This window comes from Mauremys reevesii, linkage group 1, assembly GCF_016161935.1.
Source record: "Mauremys reevesii isolate NIE-2019 linkage group 1, ASM1616193v1, whole genome shotgun sequence".
Classification (NCBI taxonomy): Eukaryota; Metazoa; Chordata; order Testudines; family Geoemydidae; genus Mauremys; species Mauremys reevesii.
In genome coordinates this window covers 293,601,662-293,625,193 of record NC_052623.1, presented here as the reverse complement: position 1 = coordinate 293,625,193, position 23,532 = coordinate 293,601,662, and the positions used below count along the sequence as shown (strand labels likewise).

The window sequence follows — 23,532 nt, the reverse complement described above, 5'->3', positions numbered from 1 at the left end:
TTTCGTAGGAGAGAGAGACATCGATGTAGGTTGAGACGATAAGGAAATAGATAGGTGTATCACCTGCCTAATGGTGGATTGTCACCCTTTTTATAGGGAGAAATCCTTCCTCCTATGCCCAAATTTGTCTTTCCCCCACGGAAAGGTGAGGGTACCTATTTTCATAGGCTGACCTTTTATGTGCATATGGATGACAGATATGTACGCATCTGCGGTGTATATGTGTGAGATTTGTGGGCAGAAATTCCCCACTTTTCACCCTATCTAGGTGAAAGGTTAGCAGACATTCAAAAGGTCCCTAGACATTTTGCGTAGGTTTGTATTCTATTATTACTTTTCTGAGTAAGGGTCTTAAAGGTTGCTTTCAGCGTCACGCAGGAAATTGGCCAGGGTGTCTGGCCTGGATGTTTCTAGGTGTCTTGCATTACAGCTTATTGTAAATAATTCTATTAATCTATGCAGCCTACACACTTTTATCAAAAAGACATTTTATACAGACCAACAGATTAATCCTCAGGGCTACAGTCCAAAAACTGCGTAGGTGCATTGGAAGTGCATTGGAGGCAGTGTTGAATTTCCTTGTCAATGTCAGCTGTCTGTGACAGATAGCTGCTGAAGTAAAGCCAAACCTCTTATGTTTGGGGGGGTCTCATGTTGCCCTGTAAAGCCATTTATTCTGGAGCTCGAAGCTGGGGCCCACTGTTTTCGTCACTGAGATTCGCCTTCCTCCCCATTGGCGATGGCTGGCTGCTCCCATGTCTTGCTCAGTGTCTGGACCGCCCATTGTTCTAGCACAAAATCGTCATCTTCTGGTAACCACTTGAGATTTACACCTTTGTGGGCATCTGAGCTAGCGGGCTGCAAGGTTGATGTTCCTGGCTGATAGGAGGGGCCTTCCCTACGCTCTCCTGCCCCTTACCTTGGCCCATGAGCCCTCTCATTTCCAGGATCAGGCTGGTTTCCACTAGTGGGTCTCCACTCCACCATTTCAGGACCTCCCCAAAATATTTCCAATCCCATCCTAATAACACAAGGTAGGCGAGTGTGGCTGATAGCCCCACCCGGCAGGTGTGGTGCGGTGCCCTACCATCAGCTTCACTTCCGTCACGGGGTAAAGTTGTACAGCCCTATGTGTGCCTTGGAGGTGGAGGGGAACGCCCGACATGTTGGGAGACTCTGCTACATTTTCTGGTATGATTGTTTGGCTGCAGCCAAAGTCTGCCAGGCCTGTGACCTCCAATCCACTGACCCATATTGAGATAAGCATCTTGGCTTGGCTCCATCTGTGAGCCCTGGAGCAGGCCTTCCATGCCTGTCCATAGCGTAAGAAGCATCCCTGCCTAAAATGTCCTTTCTGGCCATGCTCTAAACAGTTCCCTCTCAGTTTGCGGTTGGCTGTCCCTCGTCTGGGGCTGTCGGGGTTCCTAGTGGGCATACCCCCCTTCTTGGGAGTGTGGCTCCCAAATGGGTGACCTGTGGAAGAGTGGCTGGCTTGGGAACCCTTGGACTCCCCTCCTAGCCTGACCTCTGCTAGAGGTTGGTGTCCAGAGTTCGGGTGCCCCTGGCCTAGGTGTCAGAGAGATGGACTCTCAGCTGCCACATAATTCTCCATCAGGGTTATGGCCTCCACCAGTGTCACTGGTCTATGGTGCTTCACCCATTTTCTCCTGCCATCTGAGAGAACCTGGACAAACTGCTCCAGCACAATAGCTTCTGCTACTTGTACTTCTGGTCCACTTCTTGGGATCCAGCCAACCCAACACAGATATTGTGCCACCAGGCTGGGCTGCCAGCAGGTACACTTTCTTCCAGAATTGTTCATGGAATGTCTCGGGGTTGATATCCTTGTAGTCCAGAATGGTTGCTTTTACCTTAATGTACTCTAGCACCTCTATGGGATGTAGACCCCTGTAGGCTGCTTGGGTGAGTCCTTTCAAATATGGGGTGATGAGAGTGGTCCAGTGTTCCTGCAGCCAGCATGCTGCGGTGGCCACCCACTCGAAGGTGACCAAGTAGGCTGCTGGGTTGTCTCTGGGACCCATTTTCACAAGCCTGATGGACAGCCAAGCGGAGGGGACATCACCTGAGGGTCCTGTGCCCTTGGGCCTCCAGAGTGTTGCTACCTGCTGGATTAGGCATTCCTTTTGCTTCTGATGCTTTGCCACCAGCTCTTGGAGTAGCTGCTGCTGCTGCAGTTGGGCCACTTGCTGTTGCTGTGGGGCAGCTATCTGTTGCCGTAGCTGACCCTCTTGCTGCTGTTGCTGAGCTACCTGCTGCTGTTGGCTCTCTACCGTCCATTTAAGCAGCTTTTCTGTATCCATGATCTCCCTTGGGCTGCTTTTGTTGGTAGATCTGTCTTTCTATCGGGACTGGGTTGTTGCCCTCATTCACCAGTTGTCAGGGGAGTTGGTGTCTGAGCCCAGCAATATCACCTAGCTGCAAGAATCTGTGGCAGTATTGCCCAGAAGCAAGAGTCTGCGGCTGGTGGTCGAGGAAGCTGGGCCCTCCCTGCTCCACCAGATTCCAACCCACAGTCCTGTGACTGACTGGTCGGATATGTGGCCTGGGGTGTGGATGTTACCAAGCCTGCTCCCTGGTCCGCTCCCTCCTGCGGCCTCTTCCCCCTCCAAAGCCACAACAAGCACTGGCTCTGAAATAATGGGGGGGTTCTTACTTGCAGTGATCTGCAGGCTTTTCTTTCACTTGCGGACCTCTGTTCCTGGTCTCCATGGGGGCCTTCGGTGGACCTGCAGTAGGGTCAGGTCCAGAAGGTGTGGCGCTCCTTAGGCCTCCCTGCAGCAGCCACCTGTGGGGCTACTCTCTTGATCTGTCCAATCTGATTGAGCTGGGCCGCACCCTTTTGAGCCCTACCCCCATTGTGAGCATGCCCAGCAGCTACAGCTGGGCGGGGACTTCTGGTTCAGAGCTGCTCATTAACACTTGATTCCCTGGTGTGGGACTTCTACACCCCATCACAGGGACCAGGAAGTATTCAGATAATATGGAAGTTCAGATAATGGAGCAGAGACCCCTGACCAGACTCCCAATAAAATCCACATCCCCCATGCTATTTGGATAATCAGGAATGTACTTCATGGAGATGATGTAAAGCTTAGATAATTAGGATCTTAAAATCCTTGACAAAGATGGATAAATATTACTATCTCCATTGAACAGGTCCAGGATCTGAAGCACAGAGAGGTGAAAACTGACATTCTTAGCAGTGGCATTTGATTTTGGATGCCGCTGTTTCAGCAATCCCAATTTGGGACAGCATGAGCTTGATGTCCACAGGTGCCAGGCAGCCATAGCTTCATTTGAGGTCATTGAAGAATTGTGCATCTACAGCTTCACATCAGCCTGGTGGTGTCTCACATTGGAGACCCAACATTGAGAAATCCAAATCAGTCACCATTCTTGAAAATTTGAAAGCTGGTGACTTTCCCAGGTTCACACAACGAGTTGGCAGCAGAGTTGGGAACTCAGTCAAGTTCTTCCCCCACAATCCATTGCTCTAACTCCTATTGCCTCCTTTTACTATTAGTATGCTTGCCTTTTATGTGTTCATTTATAATCTCCAATCCTTTTCAAAATACCATTAAACTTTAGTTCAGTAATTCCCTATGGGAGAGAATACCACAGATTTCTACCTGCTGCCATTCTATTTAATTGTCCCCTTATTCTTCTGTTGTTAGGCTAGAGGAAAAAATTGACTGAGTTTTCATAGACCATTTAAGTTTTTGTGTACCTCTGTCATGTCATCTCATACTTCCTTTCTTTCTCTCAAATTTAAGTAATCAAAGATTTTAAATTTTTCTTATTTCTAAGTCCCTCCAACCTCTTGTCACTTTAGTTGTTCTTTTTAGATCTTTTGAAGTTCAGGAATGTCCTTTTTAAAGAAGGCAACCAACAGTGAAAGCAGTACATTAGGTGCAGATCATTGATTTACGTGAGGCAATTGTATTAATTACAATGCTCTCGTCAATGCAATCTAGAATCCTATGCCCCTGAATAGCAAGCAGTCATATTCATTGAACTGTCTATTATGATTAGGGATGAGCGAATTTGTTTAACTAATTCTGAACCCACTCAAACTTTCAAGACTTTGAAAGCTGTGGCAATCTGCTAAAGGGGAAGAGAGGTACAGAGAGAAAAAAATCCCATGAAAATTAAAGACCAAAAAAAAAAAATCCAAAATGATTAGGCTTGGCGGAATTCAATTTTTATTGTTTTATAATTTTGATGCATAATATTGATGTTTATTTTTAAGCATTTTTCAGATTTTAGTCAATTTAATTTTTAAGTTATGCAAAATTATGGGTTTTAAGCATTTTCTTCTATTTGTATCCATTTTAAATTTTCACAGTTGCATAAAATTATGGAGAGAGGATCAGACAATGCAAGGGGGTCAGACAGTAATTATTTAATGACAGTAGTCATTTAGATTCAAAAAGTTAAAGCTTTGTAACCATTAAAACACAAATTGTCAACATCACATTTCAAAAATATACAAAGTAAATATCCTTAAATCAAAGTCTAATAAGTTTTCAAGCATCATTTTTCTCTGTAAACTTTGCCTTTGTAAATTTGATTAGTATTGATAGAAATATTTTTTCACTAGTTTGTGTGTGTATGGTGAAGTTGACGCTTACCAACATTTACCAACAAAAATCTAATCTTTCCAACTTAAAAATGACACTGGGAAAAAAAGGAACAGAGAGAGGAGAAATGGGAATGGAAAAATATAGTATACATGTGTGAAATCCTGGTCTATTGAAGTCAATGGGGAAATAAATTTTGAAAAAATGAGTTAAAATTGCAGGAAAAAAGGTTAATTACTGTAAAGAAGTAGTTCAAGAGTTGTGCAAAATATGAAACTCCAAGCACCTTGCCTCTTCTTTATAATGACCTGGAGATTTTTGTTATGTCAGCAAAGAAACTATTGCCCCTTTTTTGGCTTTTCTAAAGAAACCAGCCAACTATTCTGTTGGAAATCCAACATTACTATAGCATTACTATTCATCACAGATAAGAAATGTGAAGCATAATGTTTGCAAGATAGTTTGTAATCTCTGGATTTTTCCATAGAGGGACCTGTTAGTTATTTGGTATAAGTTAAGGCATAGCAAGTATTCATCACAAATATGATTTTTTCTGAGTGAGATAAAGTACAATAATGTAAGATATGTAATTATAGTGTAACGCTCAAGACAAATCTATATAATCCAAGCATAGCATAATTAGCTAGCTTCTAGTATTGCATGTATCTTAACAGTTACTAAATTGTATTATTATATCAAACAAGTCTCTCTGAATTATTCTGCAAATTGAATGTAGATACTAATGTGCTTCTGTATTATGCATTGAAGTGATGCCACCAAAAACAAAGCGGCAATACATTCCCTTTAATTGTGAATTTAACTACAACTTGAATTTAACTACTTCCAAAAATAATGGCCTAGTGTACCAATAATGGGTTTATTTGCATTAACACTCAATAGCATTCCCATTTTTCAAACATCTCTTCAAGATATTCATGAATGTGTGACATTATGCACTTTACAGTTCCATCATGTGTTTCCCACATCCGGTCAAAGTTCAAATTTATCTCTACCTCATCCTCACAGGTGATTCCTTTAAATTCCTCTCATATCCCTGAGGATCCCCACACTTTACTGATCTGCTATGAAGATAACCATCTTTTTACCCAAGAGGACCTATGTGTTTGTCCTGCTTAAGCTTTTCAGCATTATGTGTGAGTTGAATAGCTTGATAGCTGTAACGCTCCATTTCCCCCAGATCTGAGCATGCTGCCTTAACAGCTGTCCTATACCTACAGGCATATGGTTGAGGGTGGATGAACCAACTGGCTTGTTTTAAGTCATTCCAGACTAGTCTCCTGGTCTTCAAGGACAGGTTCCAGTTTTTCACTGGAATTGGTAGCTGAGAGCAGTATTCCTTTCTACACCAGATACACATATAAGACATAACAAATGAGGAAAATAAGAGAGATGCTTCCATCTTCTCTCACCTTCTCAACCCTCAAAAAATTAGGTAAAATAGAGGAAGAGGGGAATTCACCAGGGTCCTACAACTATACAGGTGAAGGCAAACAGCTGAAAGACACAGTTTGTGTCCCTCAGAGAAGGTGTTGATGAGAAACCATGAGAGAAGAAACCACATATGACTGCCATGCATGGGCAGTAGTGGAAGAGCTGGCCCAGGTTTATAGCACAGTAAAGGGGGAAAAAGCTGGAATGAGGAAGCAGCCAAGCATGTATGCCAATTAAGGGGTAATACTACATATAGAATGGCACAAGCTAGAGAATGGGAGAAGGTAGTTTACCGGATTTTTACTCATTAACATCTGCACTATTCAGATCCTACAGAGAAACCTGTGGTCCACTGGGACAGTGGCTCTCAACCCTTCCAGACTACTGTACCCCTTTCAGGAGTCTGATTTGTCTTGCGTACCCCCAAATTTCACCTCACTTTAAAACTGCTTGCTTACAAAAAGCAGACATAAAAATACAAAAGTGTCACAGCACACTATTACTGAAAAATTGCTTACTTTCTCATTTTTACCATATAATTATAAAATAAATATTTTTTATTGGGAGGAGGGGTAGCTCAGTGGTTTGAGCATTGCCCTACTAAACCCAGGGTTGTGAGTTCAGTCTTTAAAGGGGCCATTTAGGGATCTCAAGCAAAAAATCTATCTGAGGATTGGTCCTGCTTGGAGCAGCAGGTTGGACTAGATGACCTCCTAAGGTCCCTTCCAACCCTGGTATTTTATAAATATAAATCTGGTATTTACATTTCAATGTATTGACAAGTCATTGTCAGTGTGAAATTTTAATTTATACTGACTTTGCCAGTGCTTTTTATGTAGACTGTTGTAAAACTAGGCAAATATCTAGATGAGTTGCTGTATCCCTTGGAAGACCTCTGCATACTCTCAGGGGTACATATACCCCTGGTTGAGAACCACTCTACCAGGGGCGGCTCTAGGAATTTGGCCGCCCCAAGCAGGACGGCATGCCGCAGGGGGCGCGCTGCCGGTCCTGCGGCTCCGGGGGACCTCTTGCAGACGCGCCTGCGGAGGGTGTGCTGGGAGGGCGGCAAGCAGCTCCGGCGGACCTTCCGCAGTCATGCCTGCGGGAGGTCCACCCGAGCCGCAGGACCAGCGAACCCTCCGCAGTCATGCCTGCGGGAGGTCCACTGGTCCCGGGGCTCTGGTGGACCTCCCGCAGGCATGACTGCGGAAGATCCGCCGGAGCCGCCTGCCGCCCTGTCGGCAAAATGCCGCCCCACGCGCGCGCTTGGCGCGCTGGGGTCTGGAGCCGGCCCTGCACTCTACTGGGAAACAAATCCTCAAGGAGAAGGGATTTGGGGGGCCTGTGAAGTAGGCAGATGTGAGAGATCTAAAACCCATGCCCTCTGAGGATCTGTACACGGATAAAGATAGCTCCACAGATATAAGATTCATTCTGGAAGGATTGCTGTGCCTGTGTGCCACTCTTCTGGCCCACATCCTCATAGCCTGAATCCCCCCTGCTGCTTTTGCTTTTGCCTCAGTAGGAGCCACAGAGGAGACATCTCCTCACACATCAACTTGGCTATATGTGGGTTGACTAGAGAAGAGACAGGGAGTCTACCAGAGTCCCTGCTTTTTCTCCCCTTTCTGGCCTCAAAACTTTGTGGGGCCCCAGCCGAGAGTCTGTCGTGACAAGTAAAGGAGAAGACTGGTGCTGTACATAAGGAATGACCCTTTTCCCCAAGAGATTTTCTGTGAAGAGTGCTCTCTGGCCCAGTGTATTTGAATGGAACTCATTAATTTCAAGTGTTATAACAGGACTCGGTAATAAGACTATCTGTGTAGGTATGTGTAGCCGCATCAACATGGAAAGATTTTTTGACTTACAAATTAAAATAAACCTCTAAAATAGCTATATTATTAAATATTTTTGCTGAGATTTGTTGTACTTTTCTGTTATCCAAACCTTTGAGTAAAAGCATAACATTTACTTGAATAAAACAACACAGGATATTCAATCTGTTTATATACAGAAAGTATAATCAGTTTAACATCTATTACATGACATTTCCTCTCAAAATATTGAGAATAAGTTTTTAAAAAGGCAGCCAAATTAGTATGTGACAGTCCTTTTATTCTTTTGCTATTTTACATTTATTATTGTCACTGGGCCTTGACATTGAGTGAGCTATTACAAGAGCAATGTTTATAGAATATATTTCATCTTTTCTCATATATTAGTGGGTCTTGCCTCTCATATAGCTTTGCTGCTTTTCTCTGAATTCTCTCCAGGTTTTCAATGTATTTTTCATACTGTGGTATCCAGAACTGGATATTTATAAAGATCTGGTATTTCCCAGAGTAATTTAAGGCCAGATTTTAATATCCTTACTCATACTGACTAGCACCTTATTCCGAGTTCTCTCATTAATTTCAATGGGACCACTCATGGAGTAGGTTTGTATTAAAAATGAGTAAGGATATCAGAATCTGACTGCTAGCCAGGGACTATCATTTCCCTGCTATGTGGCATGATGCCATTACCTGCACAGCCCAAAATCATGCTGGCTTGTTTTTTGTTTTGTTTTTTTGCTGCCACAATACACTGTGTGTTCATATCTAGTTTGCCTTCCAGTGTGACTCACAGCTCTTCCAACATTGCTGCTTTCCAAGTATCTTCCTCCATTGAATAGCTGTGTTTTGAGTAGTATTGTCCCAGATGTACTGCCCTATTTGGATTTGGATAATTTGGATGCTGCAAACACTTATGTATGTGAGAAATCAAGTGTGTAAAGCTACTCATGTGCATTAGTATTTGCTGAATCAGGCATTTGGATTGTAATAAGCAAAGGAATCAAATAATCCATGTAACATTGATGCCAGCTGAAGATAGTGGAGGAATAGAAGTCACGTAGGACTTGTCTACACAGTGGGGTAATGCATCCTTTGGGATGTGATTTCTACAGAATGCTAACATGTTGTGCATTAATTGGTTTGTGTAGACCCTGGTGGTGCTCACTAAAGGTTCCCTAGTGCAGAGGTTCTCAACCTTTTTCTTTCTGAGCCCCGCCCCGCCCACTAGCTATAAAAACTCCATGCCCCACCAGTGCCACAACAACTGTTTTTCTGCATATAAAAGCCAGGGCCAGTGCTAGGTGGTAGCAAGCAACCTCCATCCTTAGAGGTTTTTTAGGCCTGGCTTGACAAAGCCCTGATTGGGATGATTTAGTTGGGGTTGGTCCTGCTTTGAGCAGGGGATTGGACTAGATGACTTCCTGAGGTCTCTGCCAACCCTAATATTCTATGATTCAAATTGCCCGAGGCTCCACACCATAGGGGGGGCCACAAAACTCAGACTTTGGCTTCAGCCCCAGGTGGCAGGGCTTGGGGCCCCGGGCTTCAGCCCCATACAGCGGTACTTTGGCTTTCCACCCTGGCCCCAGCAAATCTTAACACTGGCCCTGCTTGGCAGATCCCATGAAACCTGCTTGCATCCCCCCAGGGGGCCCCAGACTCCTAGTTGAGAACTGCTCCCCTACTGCACTTTAACATAGTACTGTTTCAAACAGCAGTATGTTAAAGCACACCAGCAGGGTCTGCACAGACCAGTTAATGCACAACACATTAATGCACTTTAAAAATCAGACCCTCACAGTGCACATTACCCCACCATGTAGAGAAGCCCTTAGATTCCTTTTTAGGAGTCCACCATTTCTCTCTGAATACATACTGAGGAAATGCAGTGCTATGCACTCCATGATGCATGTAACTTTCAGCACTGTATGACAGATGTATTTCCTGGCAGACCATTAGTCATTTGCAAGCATGTTTATTGCTGTTGTGACACATTTAAGTATTGCATATAGTTAAGTGGGGCAAACTTCTGAATGAGCAAATCTCAGAGGAGTGATAGTTGCAGTTTAAAACTTCTAAACACCAACTCATTTTGAAGTGACAAATACTGGTGGTCATGGAGCTGTTTGGACATTAAGTGCTGGTCCACACACATTTGCATCAGTTTAACTAAATTGATTTAAAAATCACACCTGGAGGGAGACTCTGTAGGGGAAACATTTATAACTCTCCCAAGCTGGGGGAAGGATTTTGTGTCTGAGGTGGTTGTGAGGGGTTGAAATAGGGGTAATAATAATGGCATCTTTCCATCTCCTGAGAAAAGATATACAGTGTGCAGTAATTTCTCTTTAGGGTAAAACATTATGAAGATCTTAGATGAATTACTGACATTTATTCAATAAATGATGTGGTTGTGCACTGTGATGATGCTGAGGTTTGATTCTCCCCTCCCTTACACCTGTGCCAGGTGCACGTGTCCAGATCTGAATGGTAATTTGTCCAGGTGTAAATGACAACAGAAGGGGCAAGTCAGTAGAGGAACAGGCCCATTAACTTTACTCTCATAATCTACTAGTAATGAAAGCCTATTGTAACACATTAAGAAGTTACGCTAAAAGAATGGCAGTTCTTTTAGGTTGCTTTTAAACTTAGCGGACCATCTAAACCAAAGCATGTTTTCCCCTCGGTATTTCTCTTTTTCAGGAATGAATGAATGGTGGTCATCTTTTTATGGGAGGTCATTCTTTCCTCTTTTATAAAAACCTTTTACTAGAAACCTTGTGGAAAAAGTCTCTTGTGTTGTAGCTTGTGAAAAATCTAATTCAGTATTTTTTTTTAAGATGAATGACTTTTTCATTGGTTTGTTACCGCTATCATATTCATCTTAAAATCAAAGTAACTTATTAGAATCAAAATCTTTACTGCTAGTGAAATTGTGTTGTGATTTCTTTGATGTGATCCCTGATTGCTGTGAGTGAGAAGAATTGGTTCAGTATTTTTGTTCTTAGATCCCCCTCCTTTGTCTTGCAGCTACTTGTGGCAGATTCCACTAACAATTGCAGTAGGAAATACGAGCCACATCTCTTCAGAGGCAATTATATGGGTGTCTAACAAATCAGGTAAAAATAAACTTTCCTCACAGTGGAATGTTGTAAAGCATACATGTGTTTTCCTGAACTGTTTCTCAGAATTGATCCTAGGTCATTGTTTAGTTGCTGTGCACCCAATTACAGCTGCTTGAAAATGAACTGCAAGAAAGATAATTTGGGCCGGGGGCGGGGGGGGGGGGGGGAGGGAGGGAGAAGAGGAAAGAACCAGGTAATTTTCACAAAAGTTAGATGGTGCAAATAAAAGGTTTTAAACAGAAAGATGTTCCAAAGCTGCTATTTTATATCTGACATCACATACTAAATTATTGTATAAATGCAATTCCCTATATAGAATGGTGAAAGCTAAATAAAATATCTTTGTAATAAAACACCTGCTAAATGTAAAATCTGTAAACTAATAAATGCAAAATATGCAGTAATGTAATATTAAGGTTAAGAATACTGGTTTGTTTGTTTTTTCAAATTTGATCAATCGTCCACAACCAGTGCTAAGAAACATTTAGTGTCCCCCAAAAATCTTTTTATTGATCTCCCAAAGTGTTTCTAGCCCTGGTAGGTTGCTAGATATTGGAGCATTATTCTGATTATCATCTTGCTTTTACCCCCCTGCTTCAATTCTGACATGATAATAGCAACCACTATCTTGAGAACAACTAGAGCTAGAAGCCAATGCCTTTTATCACCCAAAAGCAGCTAAGAATACCATCTTGCAAATGTTAGAAAGCAGTCCTCTCTTTCCCTGACAGTGCATGATGTATCTGCCCCTGAATTTATGTCAGAATTGAAGTGAATTAAGAAAAAGTTGGGGAGTTGTATGATACGATTAAAAGAAGTGGAAGAGAAGGAGCCATACATCCCATACATGCCTGGGCAGTAGAGGAAGAATTGACCCAGTTGACAGTACAGAAAAGGTATAGCCTCTGGGTTTCCTTCCAGAGTAAATAGAACTGGAAGGAAGAAATAGCCAAGCCTGTGTGTGCCTGTCTTTTCCTTTTTGTTCTTTTACAGGTCAGTAAGGGATAATAGTACCTTAGAGCTTAGCAACCGGCAGGGCTAGAAATGAATGGTGTATACCAGTATAGCAGTGGAAATATGAGAATCCCAACTTTCTAGTGGTATAAGGTATGTGTTTCTAGCCCTGATTGTTCACGATGTATCAGACCTTAATATTTTATTACTGCTCCCGTGATCTAGCTTCTTTTTTGGCACTGGTCTAGGACTGGAGTCTGGGACCAGTGTAATTTTCATTCTAGAATTTAGCCACACTCCGGTCAGGAAATGCAGATGTTAATTTTTCCCCACAGCAGCATTAAGTTGGCCACAGGGATAATACTTTGCAATACTTCAAGCCCCTTCACACTCTGCCTCATCCTTATCTTATCCATGTCTTATCTGCTCTTGATCCAGCTCCCACAGAAGTCAATGGTGAGATTCCCATTGACTGCAGTGGGAGCTGCTCAGGCCAATATAACTATCAATCTCACAGTCTCACTTTCACACACACGTCCTTCCCTCTGCCACTGATGCCATTTATGAGCGTCTTCTATGATTGGCTGCACAATTTCTGCCTTGCTGCCCTTTACTCATTGAATGCCTTCCTTCACCTAATCTGAAAAGCCACTACACTCTTCTCCTTAAGATCTACTCAGAGATGCCTATAAGAAATCAACAAAGTATGATGGGTATAGTGAGCAGTCATCAGGGATGGCTGTTACCTATACTTTTAAAACAACTTGCAAATGATTCAGAGCCATAAAGTGCTGTGCGTAGCTAATCAACGTGATGATGATCTACTGTCTTTATGCTTGTCGTTCCCCTACCTCTCACTCACTGGTTGTCTTATTTCAAATTAGATTGTATGCTCGTCAGGGCAGGGATGGTATCATCTTGCATGTTTCTACAATGTCCAGCATAGTAGGGTCTTAGGTGATACCGCAATAAAAATGATGACATCAACTTTGGATATGTTAACCATGTAACTCGCTGTACCCATTGTATTTGCAGAATACAATGAGTGATTCTAGAGGATTCCTAGAAGGTTTTCTGCAGCTGATACAGGGATGATGTGCTTGTTGCTCCAGGAAGTGTTCTGAGTCTGAAGGAGGCAGTTTCCAGGCTTGTTAATTTGTGGGGGATCCCAGAGGGTTTCCATAATGCAGAGGAGGAGTCCTGTTGCAATCTTGCCACTGGAAGTTGTCTAGAAGCAATTCTGGAACTGGAGGAAGAGGCTCGAGAGGTCTAACAGCTGGCTTGGGAGTCAGGCTACACTTTTCTTTCAACTCAGAAGACCAAGTCCAACAGTGGCCATTCTGAATTCAGTTATCAGTGGGACAGAGCTCAGTGTCAACTAGTCAGGGTGAGAGGAGGGTGGGTCAGTGACACACCGACCAAAATAAATGAAAAAATAAAATCCCCTAGGACTCAGAAAGGAGATTATGGTGAGGAGGTGGGGGGGGATGGTGCATAGAGATGATAGATGTACCTTCTTGCTAGGGCAGGAGCCAGATGGGGCTTCCTACCACCACTGTGCAAAAGCTCCCTCTCCACTGTCATGTAGCCAGGAGAGACTCTGAGACTAACACCCTGTGGTGCCACATCCACAAGAGGCACTCAGAGGTGCTGGAGGGTGCACCCAGGGCCCCATCCTGAAGCCAGCAACCATGAACTTTCCAATTTTGCCACAACATTGAACTGGCAAAAGTAGAGATGAGACGGAGAGAGGGCCAGAGAGATTCATCAGGTTATCCATAAGCACAGTGCTCTAAGATTGTTAATACAGTTGTCTGTCTCTTGTGCCAGTAATTCCACAGCTTGCAGGTTGGTCTGTCTCCCTCTGTCTGAGGCTCTCCAGTGCAATAATTAAAGCAAATTATAGTCAGTCCACAAGAAAGGTACTCGGGTCGGTGCCTGACTGTGTGGTGGTGTTAGGAATCCATTCTGTGCACTCCAAGGTGGACTCTGACGGACATTCCTCCACTTGCAACATTTCAGAAAGGAAGAGGCAGAGTCTGGAGAGCAATAAGGGGACAAGTACATGAAAATCCCCTCAGCAGCCCTCCTCTTCCTCCCCCAGCATCGCTTCAGGGTTTTCCATCAGGCTGCTGCTGGCATGTTCCATGAGGGATGTTCCTGAGGAAACTGATGTCTATTCGTGTGGATAATTGAAAGGCTCTTCCCATTCCCTACAGACAGATGTGTACCTCTTGGAGACTGCTGTGCTAAAGAACTGCTCTGAGCACATGCTTGATGGTGGGCAAGAAAAGTGAGAGACACACAGCCTGAAGATGAAATGCTGTCCACACATTCAGCTGCCAATAACGAAGAGAGTCTGAGTTAGTGGGCACTAGTCTGATATCTTGGCATATCCTGCCACTGCCCTCTGCACCACAGTAGCAGTGTACTCCTCTCCAAGAGAGGAGGAGGCAGTGTCAACCGGAACAAAATCCTCCACACTGTCACAAAAGGGCGTATTGCTCTCTCCCTGTGTACTCATGGAAGCACTAGTCTCCTGCTCTAGTATTTGCTGTAGTGTTGACTTCTGGTGGTGAAGATGCTTCTGCCCACATCTTGAGGGCCATGGCAATGCCTCGGAGTTGATTTTTCAAGCAGAGTATATCTGCCTCGCTGTTGCGTTAGATGAAGGAAGCCAGGATACTTTTGAAATGGGTAACTGAATATATTGACACCAAGTAGCACTCCTTCTATCTGCTGCCTTGGAGACGACAATTTTCCAAAAGAGCAGGCAGCATGACTCCAACTAGCGACTTTCCAGCACTGTCACTCTGTTAATGGAAGAGGTTCTTCATGTGCGTTAATTTTATCTCCAGCAAGCAGTGAGGGAATTACTTGACTGATCCCCACATCATCGTTGGTGACCAGCTTTGTGGCCTCATCAGTGTTGTTGGATATCAGTTAATTTCTTCATGAGCACCCACTGGGAGGGTGACAAGTAGAGGCTGGGCTGCATGTGTGTGAAGCTATGGATGTACCATGGTTGCACAGCTGCTCTCTGCTCATACAGGTACTTCAGCCTGTATGAGGTGGAGTTCCTGGTCACCATCTCCAGCTCCATCTGGTTAGAGTCATAGACTTTAAGTCAGAAGGGACTGTTATGATCGTCTAGTCTGACCTCCTGCACAACACAGGCCACAGAATCTCACTCACCCACTCCCACAACAAACCCCTAACCTATGTCTGAGACATTGAAGTCCTCAAATCATGCTTAAAGACTTCAAGGTACAGAGAACCTTCCAGCAAGTGACCCAGGCCCCACGCTGCAGAGGAAGGTGAAAACCCCCCCAGGGCCTCTGCCAATCTGCCCTGGAGGAAAATTCTTTCCCAACCCCAAATATGGTGATCAGCTAAACCCTGAGCATGTGGGCAAGACTCACCAGCCAGACACCCAGAAAAGAATTCTCTGTAGTAACTCAGATCCCACCCCATCTAACATCCCATCACAGGCCTTTGGGCATATTTACTGCTAATAGTCAAAGATCAATTAATTGCCAAAATTAGGCTATCCCATCATACCATCCCCTCCATAAATTTATCAAGCTTAATCTCGAAGCAAGGTATGTCTTTTGCCCCCACTGCTCCCCTTGGAAAGCTGTTCCAAAACTTCACTCCTCTGATGGTTTGAAACCTTCATCTAATTTCAAGTCTAAACTTCCGGATGGCCAGTTTATATCCATTTGTTCTTGTGTCCACATTGGTACTGAACCTAAATAATTCCTCTCCCTCCTTGGTATTTATCCCTCTGATATATTTATAGAGAGCACTCATATCTCCCCTCAGCCTTCTTTTGGTTAGGCTAAACAAGCTGAGCTCTTTGAGTTCCTTTCATAAGACAGGTTTTCCATTCCTCGGATCATCCTAGTAGCTCATCTCCGTTGCAGGGCAGAGAGACTAAATTAGGTCTGCAGATAACTCAGACCTGCATCTTTCTAAGTGTGCACCTTGCTGACTAGAGCCAGCTGAAGTAGCCACAGATCTTTCGGGCTATTAACAACAATGCCCGCAGATGGGTATCACCTCCAGAAATTCCCTCACAACCAGACTGAGACCGTGAGTGGGGCGAGGGATGTGATGGAAGCCACCATCGTGCACGGACTTTCTGATTTAATCCATTGTCAGGTGTGACACATCCAGTAGAGAGCTCGAGGGGTCTGAGTCTTTTGCAGCAGCATGCAGCTTCTCTGAGATGTAACCTGTTCTTCAAACCCACTCATGGAAAGTGCAGTATCCTGTTCACTAAGGGCACATATTTCCAGTACAGTTACTAGTACATGTAGGTACCAATGACATAGGAAAAGATAGGAAAGAGCTCCTAGAGGCCAAATTTGGGCTGCCAGGGAAGAGATTAAAATCCAGCTGGTAGCATTTTCTGAAATACTTCCAGTTCCATGCGCAGGGCCAGATAGACAGGGTCTCAACGCATGGATGAGATGATGCTATAAAAGGGTGTTTCCGGCTTATTAGGAACCTTTTTGGAAAGGAGGACCCTATATAGGAAGGATGGGCTCCTATTAAACCAAAATAGAACCAGATCACTGGAACCAGATTTGCAGTTCTGGTCACCCCATCTTAAAGAGGTCATAGGGGAATTTTTAAACTAAGGGCTTGGGGAGAAGCTGACAGCTGTGGAAGAGCACACAGTTCTGACAGATACATTGATGGAGAGGATCTATTAATGCACATTCTCTATATCTTAGTAAGGAGGAGAGGAAAGATGTCAATAAAGCACAGGTGGGAACTGAAGAGAAAAAGTCAAATGAAAGTGAATCCCATTCAATTAAATCACATAAAGGCAGGCAAATAAAAAGTGACAATTTTTATAAGTGTTTGTATACAAATGCTTGATGTCTAAATAATAAGATGGGTGAACCTGAGTGCCTGGTATTAAATGAGGATATTGAAATAGTAGCATCACAGAAACTTGGTAGAATGATGACAATCAATGGGACATTGTAATACTAGGGTACAAAATATATAGGAATGACAGAATAGGTTGTGCTGGTGGGAGTGGCACTGTATGTGAAAGAAATCATAGAGACATATTTAGTAAAAATCTTAAATGAATCAGACTGTACCATAGAATCTCTATGGATAGAAATTCCATTCTTGAATAATAAGAGTATAGCAGTAGGAATTAATACTGATCAATTGACCAGGATGGTGACTATGAAATGCTCAGGGAGATTAGAGGCTATAAAAAAAAATAAATCTCAATAATAATAATGGGGGATTTCCCCATATTGACTGGGTGCATGTCACCTCAGGATAGGTTGCGGAAATAAAGTTTCTAGACATTGTTAATGACTGCTTCTTGGAGCAGCTAGTCCTGGAACCCACAAGGGGAGAGGCAATTCTTGATGTAGTCCTAAGTGGCACAGGGGATCTGGTCCAAGAGCTAAATATAGTTGAACTGCTTGGTAATAGCGATTATAATATAATAAAATTTAATATCTTGGGGGCGGGGGAGGGAATATCTAAGAAGTCCACCGCAGTAATATTTAATTTCAGAAAGGAAAACTACACAAAAAATGAAGCTAGTTCAATGGAAATTAAAGGGAACATTCACAAGAGTGAAATGCCTGCAAGTTTCATGGAAACTTTTTAAAGACACCACAATAGCGGTTCAAATCAAATGTATATCCCAAAATAAAAAGGATAGTAGAAGGACCAAAAACATGCCACCATGTCTAAATAATAAATTAAAAGAAGGCAAAAAGGCAGCCTTTAAATATTAGAAGTCAAATCTTACTGAAAAAACTAGAAGGGAGCATAATCTCTGGCAGGACAAGTGTAAGAATAAAATTAGACAGGCCAAAACAGAATGTGAAGAGCAACTAGCCAGAGACTCAAAACTAGCCAGAGACTCAAAACTAATAGGAATTTTTTTTTAAGTACATCAGAAGCAGGAAGCCTGCCAAACAATCAGTGGAGCCACTGGACGATCAAGATGCTAAAGGAGCACTTAAGACTAGGCCATTGTGGAGAAGTTAAATGAATTATTTGCATCGGTCTTCACTACGCAGGATGTGAGGGAGATTCCCATACCTGAACCATTATTTTTTAGGTAACAAATCAGAGGAAATGTCACAGATTAAGGTATCAGTAGAGGATGTTTTGGAACAAATTGATAAATTAAACAGTAGTAAGTCATCAGGATCAGATGGTGTTCACCAAGAGTTCTGAAGGAACTCAAATATGAAATTGCAGAATTACTAACTGTGGAACATAACCTATCACATAAATCAGCTTCTGTGCCAGATGACTGGAGGATAGCAGATGTGATGCAATTTTTAAAAAAAGGTTCCAGAGGTGATCATGGCAATTACAGGCTGGTAATCCTAACCTCAGTACCAGACAAATTGGTTGAAACTATAGTAAAGAACAGAATTATCAGACACATAGATTAACATGATTTGTTGGGGAAGAGTCAACACGGCTTTTGTAAAAAGAAATCATGCCTCCCCAATCTACTAGAATTCTTTTGAGGGGTTCAACAAACATGTGGACAAGAGCGATCCAGTGGATGGATATAGTATACTTGGACTTTGACAAGGTGCCCCACCAAATGCTCTTAAGTGAAGTAAGCAGTCATGGAGGGAAGGTCTACCATGGATCTGTAACTGATTAAATATAGGAAACAAAGGGTAGGAATAAATGGTCAGTTTTGAGAATGGAGAGAAGTAAATAACTCTGTTCACCAGGGATCTGTACTGGGATGAGTGCTGTTTAACATATTCATAAATGATCTTGAAAAAGGTGTAAACAGTGAGTTGGCAAATTTTGCAGATAATATAAAATTACTCAGGATAGTTAAGTACAAAGCAGACTGTGAAGAATTACATAGGGATCTCACAAAACTAGGTGACTGAACAACAAAATGGCAGATGAAATTCAGTGTTGATAAATGCAAAGTAATGCATATTGGAAAACATAATCCCAGTGATACATACAAAACGATGGGGTTTAAATTAGCTGCTACCACTCAAGAAAGAGATCTTGGAGTCATCATGAATAGTTCTCTGAAAACATCTGCTTAATATGCAGCAACAGTCAAAAAATCTAATGGAATGGTAGGAACTATTAGAAAAGGTTTGGATGATAAAACAGAAAATATCATAATGCCACTATGTAAAGCCATGGTACGCCCACACCTTGAATACTGCGTGCAGTTCTGGTCTCCCCATCTTAAAAAAGATATATTAAAAATGGAAATGGTACAGACCAGGGCAACAAAAATGAATAAGGCTGTGGAACAGCTTCCATATGAGGAGAGATTTGAAAGAGTGGGACTGTTCAATTTTTGATAGTTGTTGCTGAGACAAATGCATCGTGGGAACACTTTCCCCCCAGTATTCCCACCAAAACTATGTCCATATGGGGGGCAGTGATCTTTCCCACACAGGGGAGCCATGACTAACAACCACATCCTTTTTAGAGGGGAAATAATGGAGCAAGATTTTAGAAGGAGCTGTAGCTGCTGGTGCTTGGGCAATAGCCTGCTGGGGTCAGCCTCTAAAGCAGAATCAACCTCAGGCCATTCAGGAGGAGATACAAAACTAACTGAAGCTGTGCTAAATTCCACCTCTTCTTAATCATTACCACTTCCTGCCCCCTGAGTTTTTGATTTTGCCCCAGGGCAATATTCCTCTCTGGAGGAGCCGTCTGCATAGTGGCATTACGATATTATGATATTAGGCTGCTGACTCCCCATGACAATCTGGTTCCCTCCCTTCACTTCCTTGGGTTCATGATGCCGAGCTTCCACAACAGTTTCATCACTGAGCAAACCACATCTCAAGAGCTGGTCTTTCTTTTCCCACCCTAAACTGCTGCATAGAAGAGTGCTGCTTCTGTGCAGCCTCGTGCCAGGGTCTGCTCATAGGCGTCGCGTGAATCTTCTATTTGGGGAGGCTTACACGTGAGCGCCGGAAGCTCCCTAGAAAGTGGGGGGGCACTGGCGCCTGGCCTGTGGCCTCACCCCCAAGACCCCGCCCCCACTTCACCTCTTCCCCCAAGACCCCGCCCCCACTTCACCTCTTCCCCCAAGACCTGCCACCCGCTGTGGAAAGGAGTGAGTGGCAGGCAGGGGGCATCTAGGGGGAAGAGGCGGAGCAAGGGTGGGGCCTCGAGGGGGAGCACGGGTAGGGCCATGGTCCAGGCACCTGTGGTGCCTCACACTTCTAGATAACTTCACTTCCAGCATTTCAAAGACGGCAGGACAGCGCCCCCAAGAGAGATTACCTGTGCCGCATCCGTGGCATTAACCTTCCTGCATGGCTAGCCTATTTTGGGGAGGCTTAGTCTCCCCAGGCCTCTTATACATGCCGCCCGTGGGTCTGCTAGTGTCACTAACAGAGCTCTCAGACGGGGAGCCGTGTGAGGGATGGTGCAGTATTGCCTCTAGTGGAGCAGCATTGACAGCTGCTGAGTCTGACCTGAATTGCTTCCACTTTCTTTTCATCTGTCCGAACAGGGAGAGAAAGGCAGGATTAGTGAGGCAAAATCAATGAATATGTCCTGCTTCTCTGCAGCACCCAGCAACTGTGGGGGTCAGGGAGTCAGAGTACCTGGAAATCCCTGCTTCCTTTCACCAAAGATGCACGTTCAGTCACAATCACAGCTCTCCCTCTATCCCAGCAACTGAGCCAGGACACTGACAGAGTTGCTGCTCTCACTGTATGACACCACATGTGGATAAAATGAATCAGTCCCACACCCTGGGAGTGTTAATGGATACACTCATCCGATGAAAATACATGGTGCAGAAACAACTTTTTTCCACACTGAATTGAAACAGAATGGCAAATCCAATCAAAATAATAGTCAAATCACATTTAAATAAAATATTTCATTTCACTTGTTTTGGTTTGAAATTTTCCCACCAAAAATTTAGAAAAATTTTGTTGAAACTGAGATGTTCCTGCAAAACATCTTCATTTTGCCAAAACATTTTTTTTAATGGAAAAAAGTGTCTGAAACTTGTTAACCATCCCTAACTGGTATAAATGTGCCTTATACTGGTATTGCTATTCATGTGGGGAATGGGAATAAGCAATACTAGCATAAAACTGCTTTATTCCATACTAATTTAACCATTTATGTAGAAAAATGACACTTCTAACCAAAATAGTTAAATCATTATAAAAACGGCTTGTAGACAGGGCCCATATGTTTGTCAGCATCAATGCACTTCCTTCCAGATGGATGCTTGATGCATGGATGTGATCTTGCAAGATGCTGAGTTCCCCCCTGCAAGGTGCCCAAAATCTGTAACTACTGATCTCAATGGGAGTTGAGGCCACTCAGAACCTTGAGAGTAGGAGGTCAGAACCTCAAGTGATCAGGCCTGATTCTTATTTAGCCCTTGTCTTCATTAGGAAAAAAAGTGCATTTTTAACTTGTCTTAGCTAATGTAACAACTAACACAAGCTAACATCTAATGAAGACAAGGTGACCTGAGGTTTTAACAAGAGTTTAGCAGGTAAAGATTAACCCTTCACTTTCCCACAGTCTTTAACTTAATAAGTTAACTCATGTGAAAACAACAATCTGCCTTGTCTCCCCTAGGCCTATCACTAAAACCACTTTAAGGTCCCTTTCCACTGCAAGAGTAGTATACAGTGAATGCAAATGTAATTAACCCCACTTTAAGACCTCTTCACTCTGCCTGAATTAACCAATTCTTCACAAGACTCCAGTATGTATGTGCCAAATTTAAAGTTTCAAAGCAAAAATATTTTTTGACCGATCCAAGTGAAAATACCTACTGAACAATATTCATAAAGGAAAAAAAGTAGGATGCATTTTTTTATTTCCCTAAAACTCAAAAATAACTATATAGTTTAGTCTGAACTTAAAAATCAATCTTTGCAATCAGTAATGAGCTATTTCTAACCAGAAGGAATATCTTTTGAGAAATTTATGAATGATTGAATATAGTGTTTAGAAGGGGATGCCACCTTCTCCTGAACTGTAGTGTTGCGACTGTGATAGTCTAATAAATATATTTTTGATAAGTGGGGATATTGCCTATGTGTATAGTGGTTTTCAGTTGCACATAGCTACCAGAAAATGAGGGAAAAGGAAAACTTTGCGTATAGAAATTCATGAGAATATACACAGGCTCAGACATCAAATTCCAGTAAATTATATAGAATTATGTGAAGTACATGCATCAGACAACCCTTTACAATAACCACTTGCTTGTTTGAGCTGAGATGGCATGGAAAGATTCCTGCCCCCTTTTGCTTGAAAAGGTTAAATATCAGTGGCCTTATGAAAAAAAAAAAAGGTTATGATTGTAGTTAAAACTGCCTGAAAGCAGGGATAATATTTTCAGTTTTTGAAAAAATACTGCTGTTCTGTATAAGAGCAATCGCTATATGACACATCCTACAACTGATATTTATGGAGGAGGATATTATGAAGTAGTCAGCTTGGACTGCCAGGTATCATTCTGTATCAGGTCATGTGGCATAAATAGCTTACATAGTTTGTGACAAAAAGCTACCAGTGAAACTCCTTTTATCAGAAGGGAGTGTGTATATTTGTTCCCTTTATTTTATCAGACACCTCCCTTACCCAGATAGTCTGCACTTAGTTATAGCAGGTTATTGGACAAGATTGGTTCATAACTAATTTTAGATCATTTGCCAATTTGGAAGGTGTTTTAGATTTAATTTAATGGTATGGATTAACCATTTACGAGTCATTATTTTCAAATATTGCTGCAATTAAAGCACAATTACTAATAGAAAACTCATACACAGAAACAAATATAACCAGTAAAAATAGCCATATTGAATTTTCACTTACTAAAAAGCATGATGAGCTTAATACTGGATTATATCACCTCTGAAGTACAAAACAAAGCTATAACTCACAATGGATAGGTCCATTGCAGACAAACAGCCCTCCCACCACTGTTCTGCACCATCAGTTGACATGTGAGAGAGAACACCACCATCTGTAACCCTGAATCATACCCATAACCTCTCCTCCTTGCAGTAATCCTGGTAGTTTCTCTGCAGAGAGAAGAACATAATTTTAAGATCATATCTTAAGCGTGGAGATCTTATTTCAATCAGTTTCCTGTTATGCCAGGTATCTTCATGTGTCTTGACTCTGGATACAGAGTCCCTCTGCATCCTCTTCTGTGCCAGCCATGGTTGTATTAATAAGGATAGGTATGGCCAATGGGGAACTGAAACATACAAGAGTAAGGAGTTAATGTGTCCTTTACTCCTGTCCAAAGCTGTCACATTTGTTCCTCCCTATATTACTGTATAATTAAGGAGTTAGTCTGTTTACACATAAAATTGAATCGTTTAAATAAAAGTGTGATTTTTTAAGCCAGTCTAGCTAAGTTGGTGAAACTTTGGACATTGAAACTCTTAAATCAATTTAAACCTAACTTATAGTGGCGTGGTTGCCCTCATAAATTTGCAGGGGAAGCCAAAGTGATGTAAACAGTTTTAGACCAATATACTTGTGCCCTCATAGGAGTTTTCACCAGTT

At 42.7% G+C, this 23,532-nt stretch overlaps 1 protein-coding gene across 3 annotated transcripts in view; it reads left to right on the top strand.

The window, feature by feature from the left end:
* TRHDE (thyrotropin releasing hormone degrading enzyme) overlaps nt 1-23,532 on the top strand; it is a 312,690-nt gene that overhangs the window by 227,121 nt on the left and 62,037 nt on the right. For all 3 annotated transcript variants that reach the window (XM_039520544.1, XM_039520543.1, XM_039520542.1), the window contains one exon: nt 10,922-11,010. In XM_039520544.1, the coding sequence (XP_039376478.1) occupies nt 10,922-11,010 (89 nt within the window). The remainder of the gene's footprint in view (nt 1-10,921; nt 11,011-23,532) is intronic.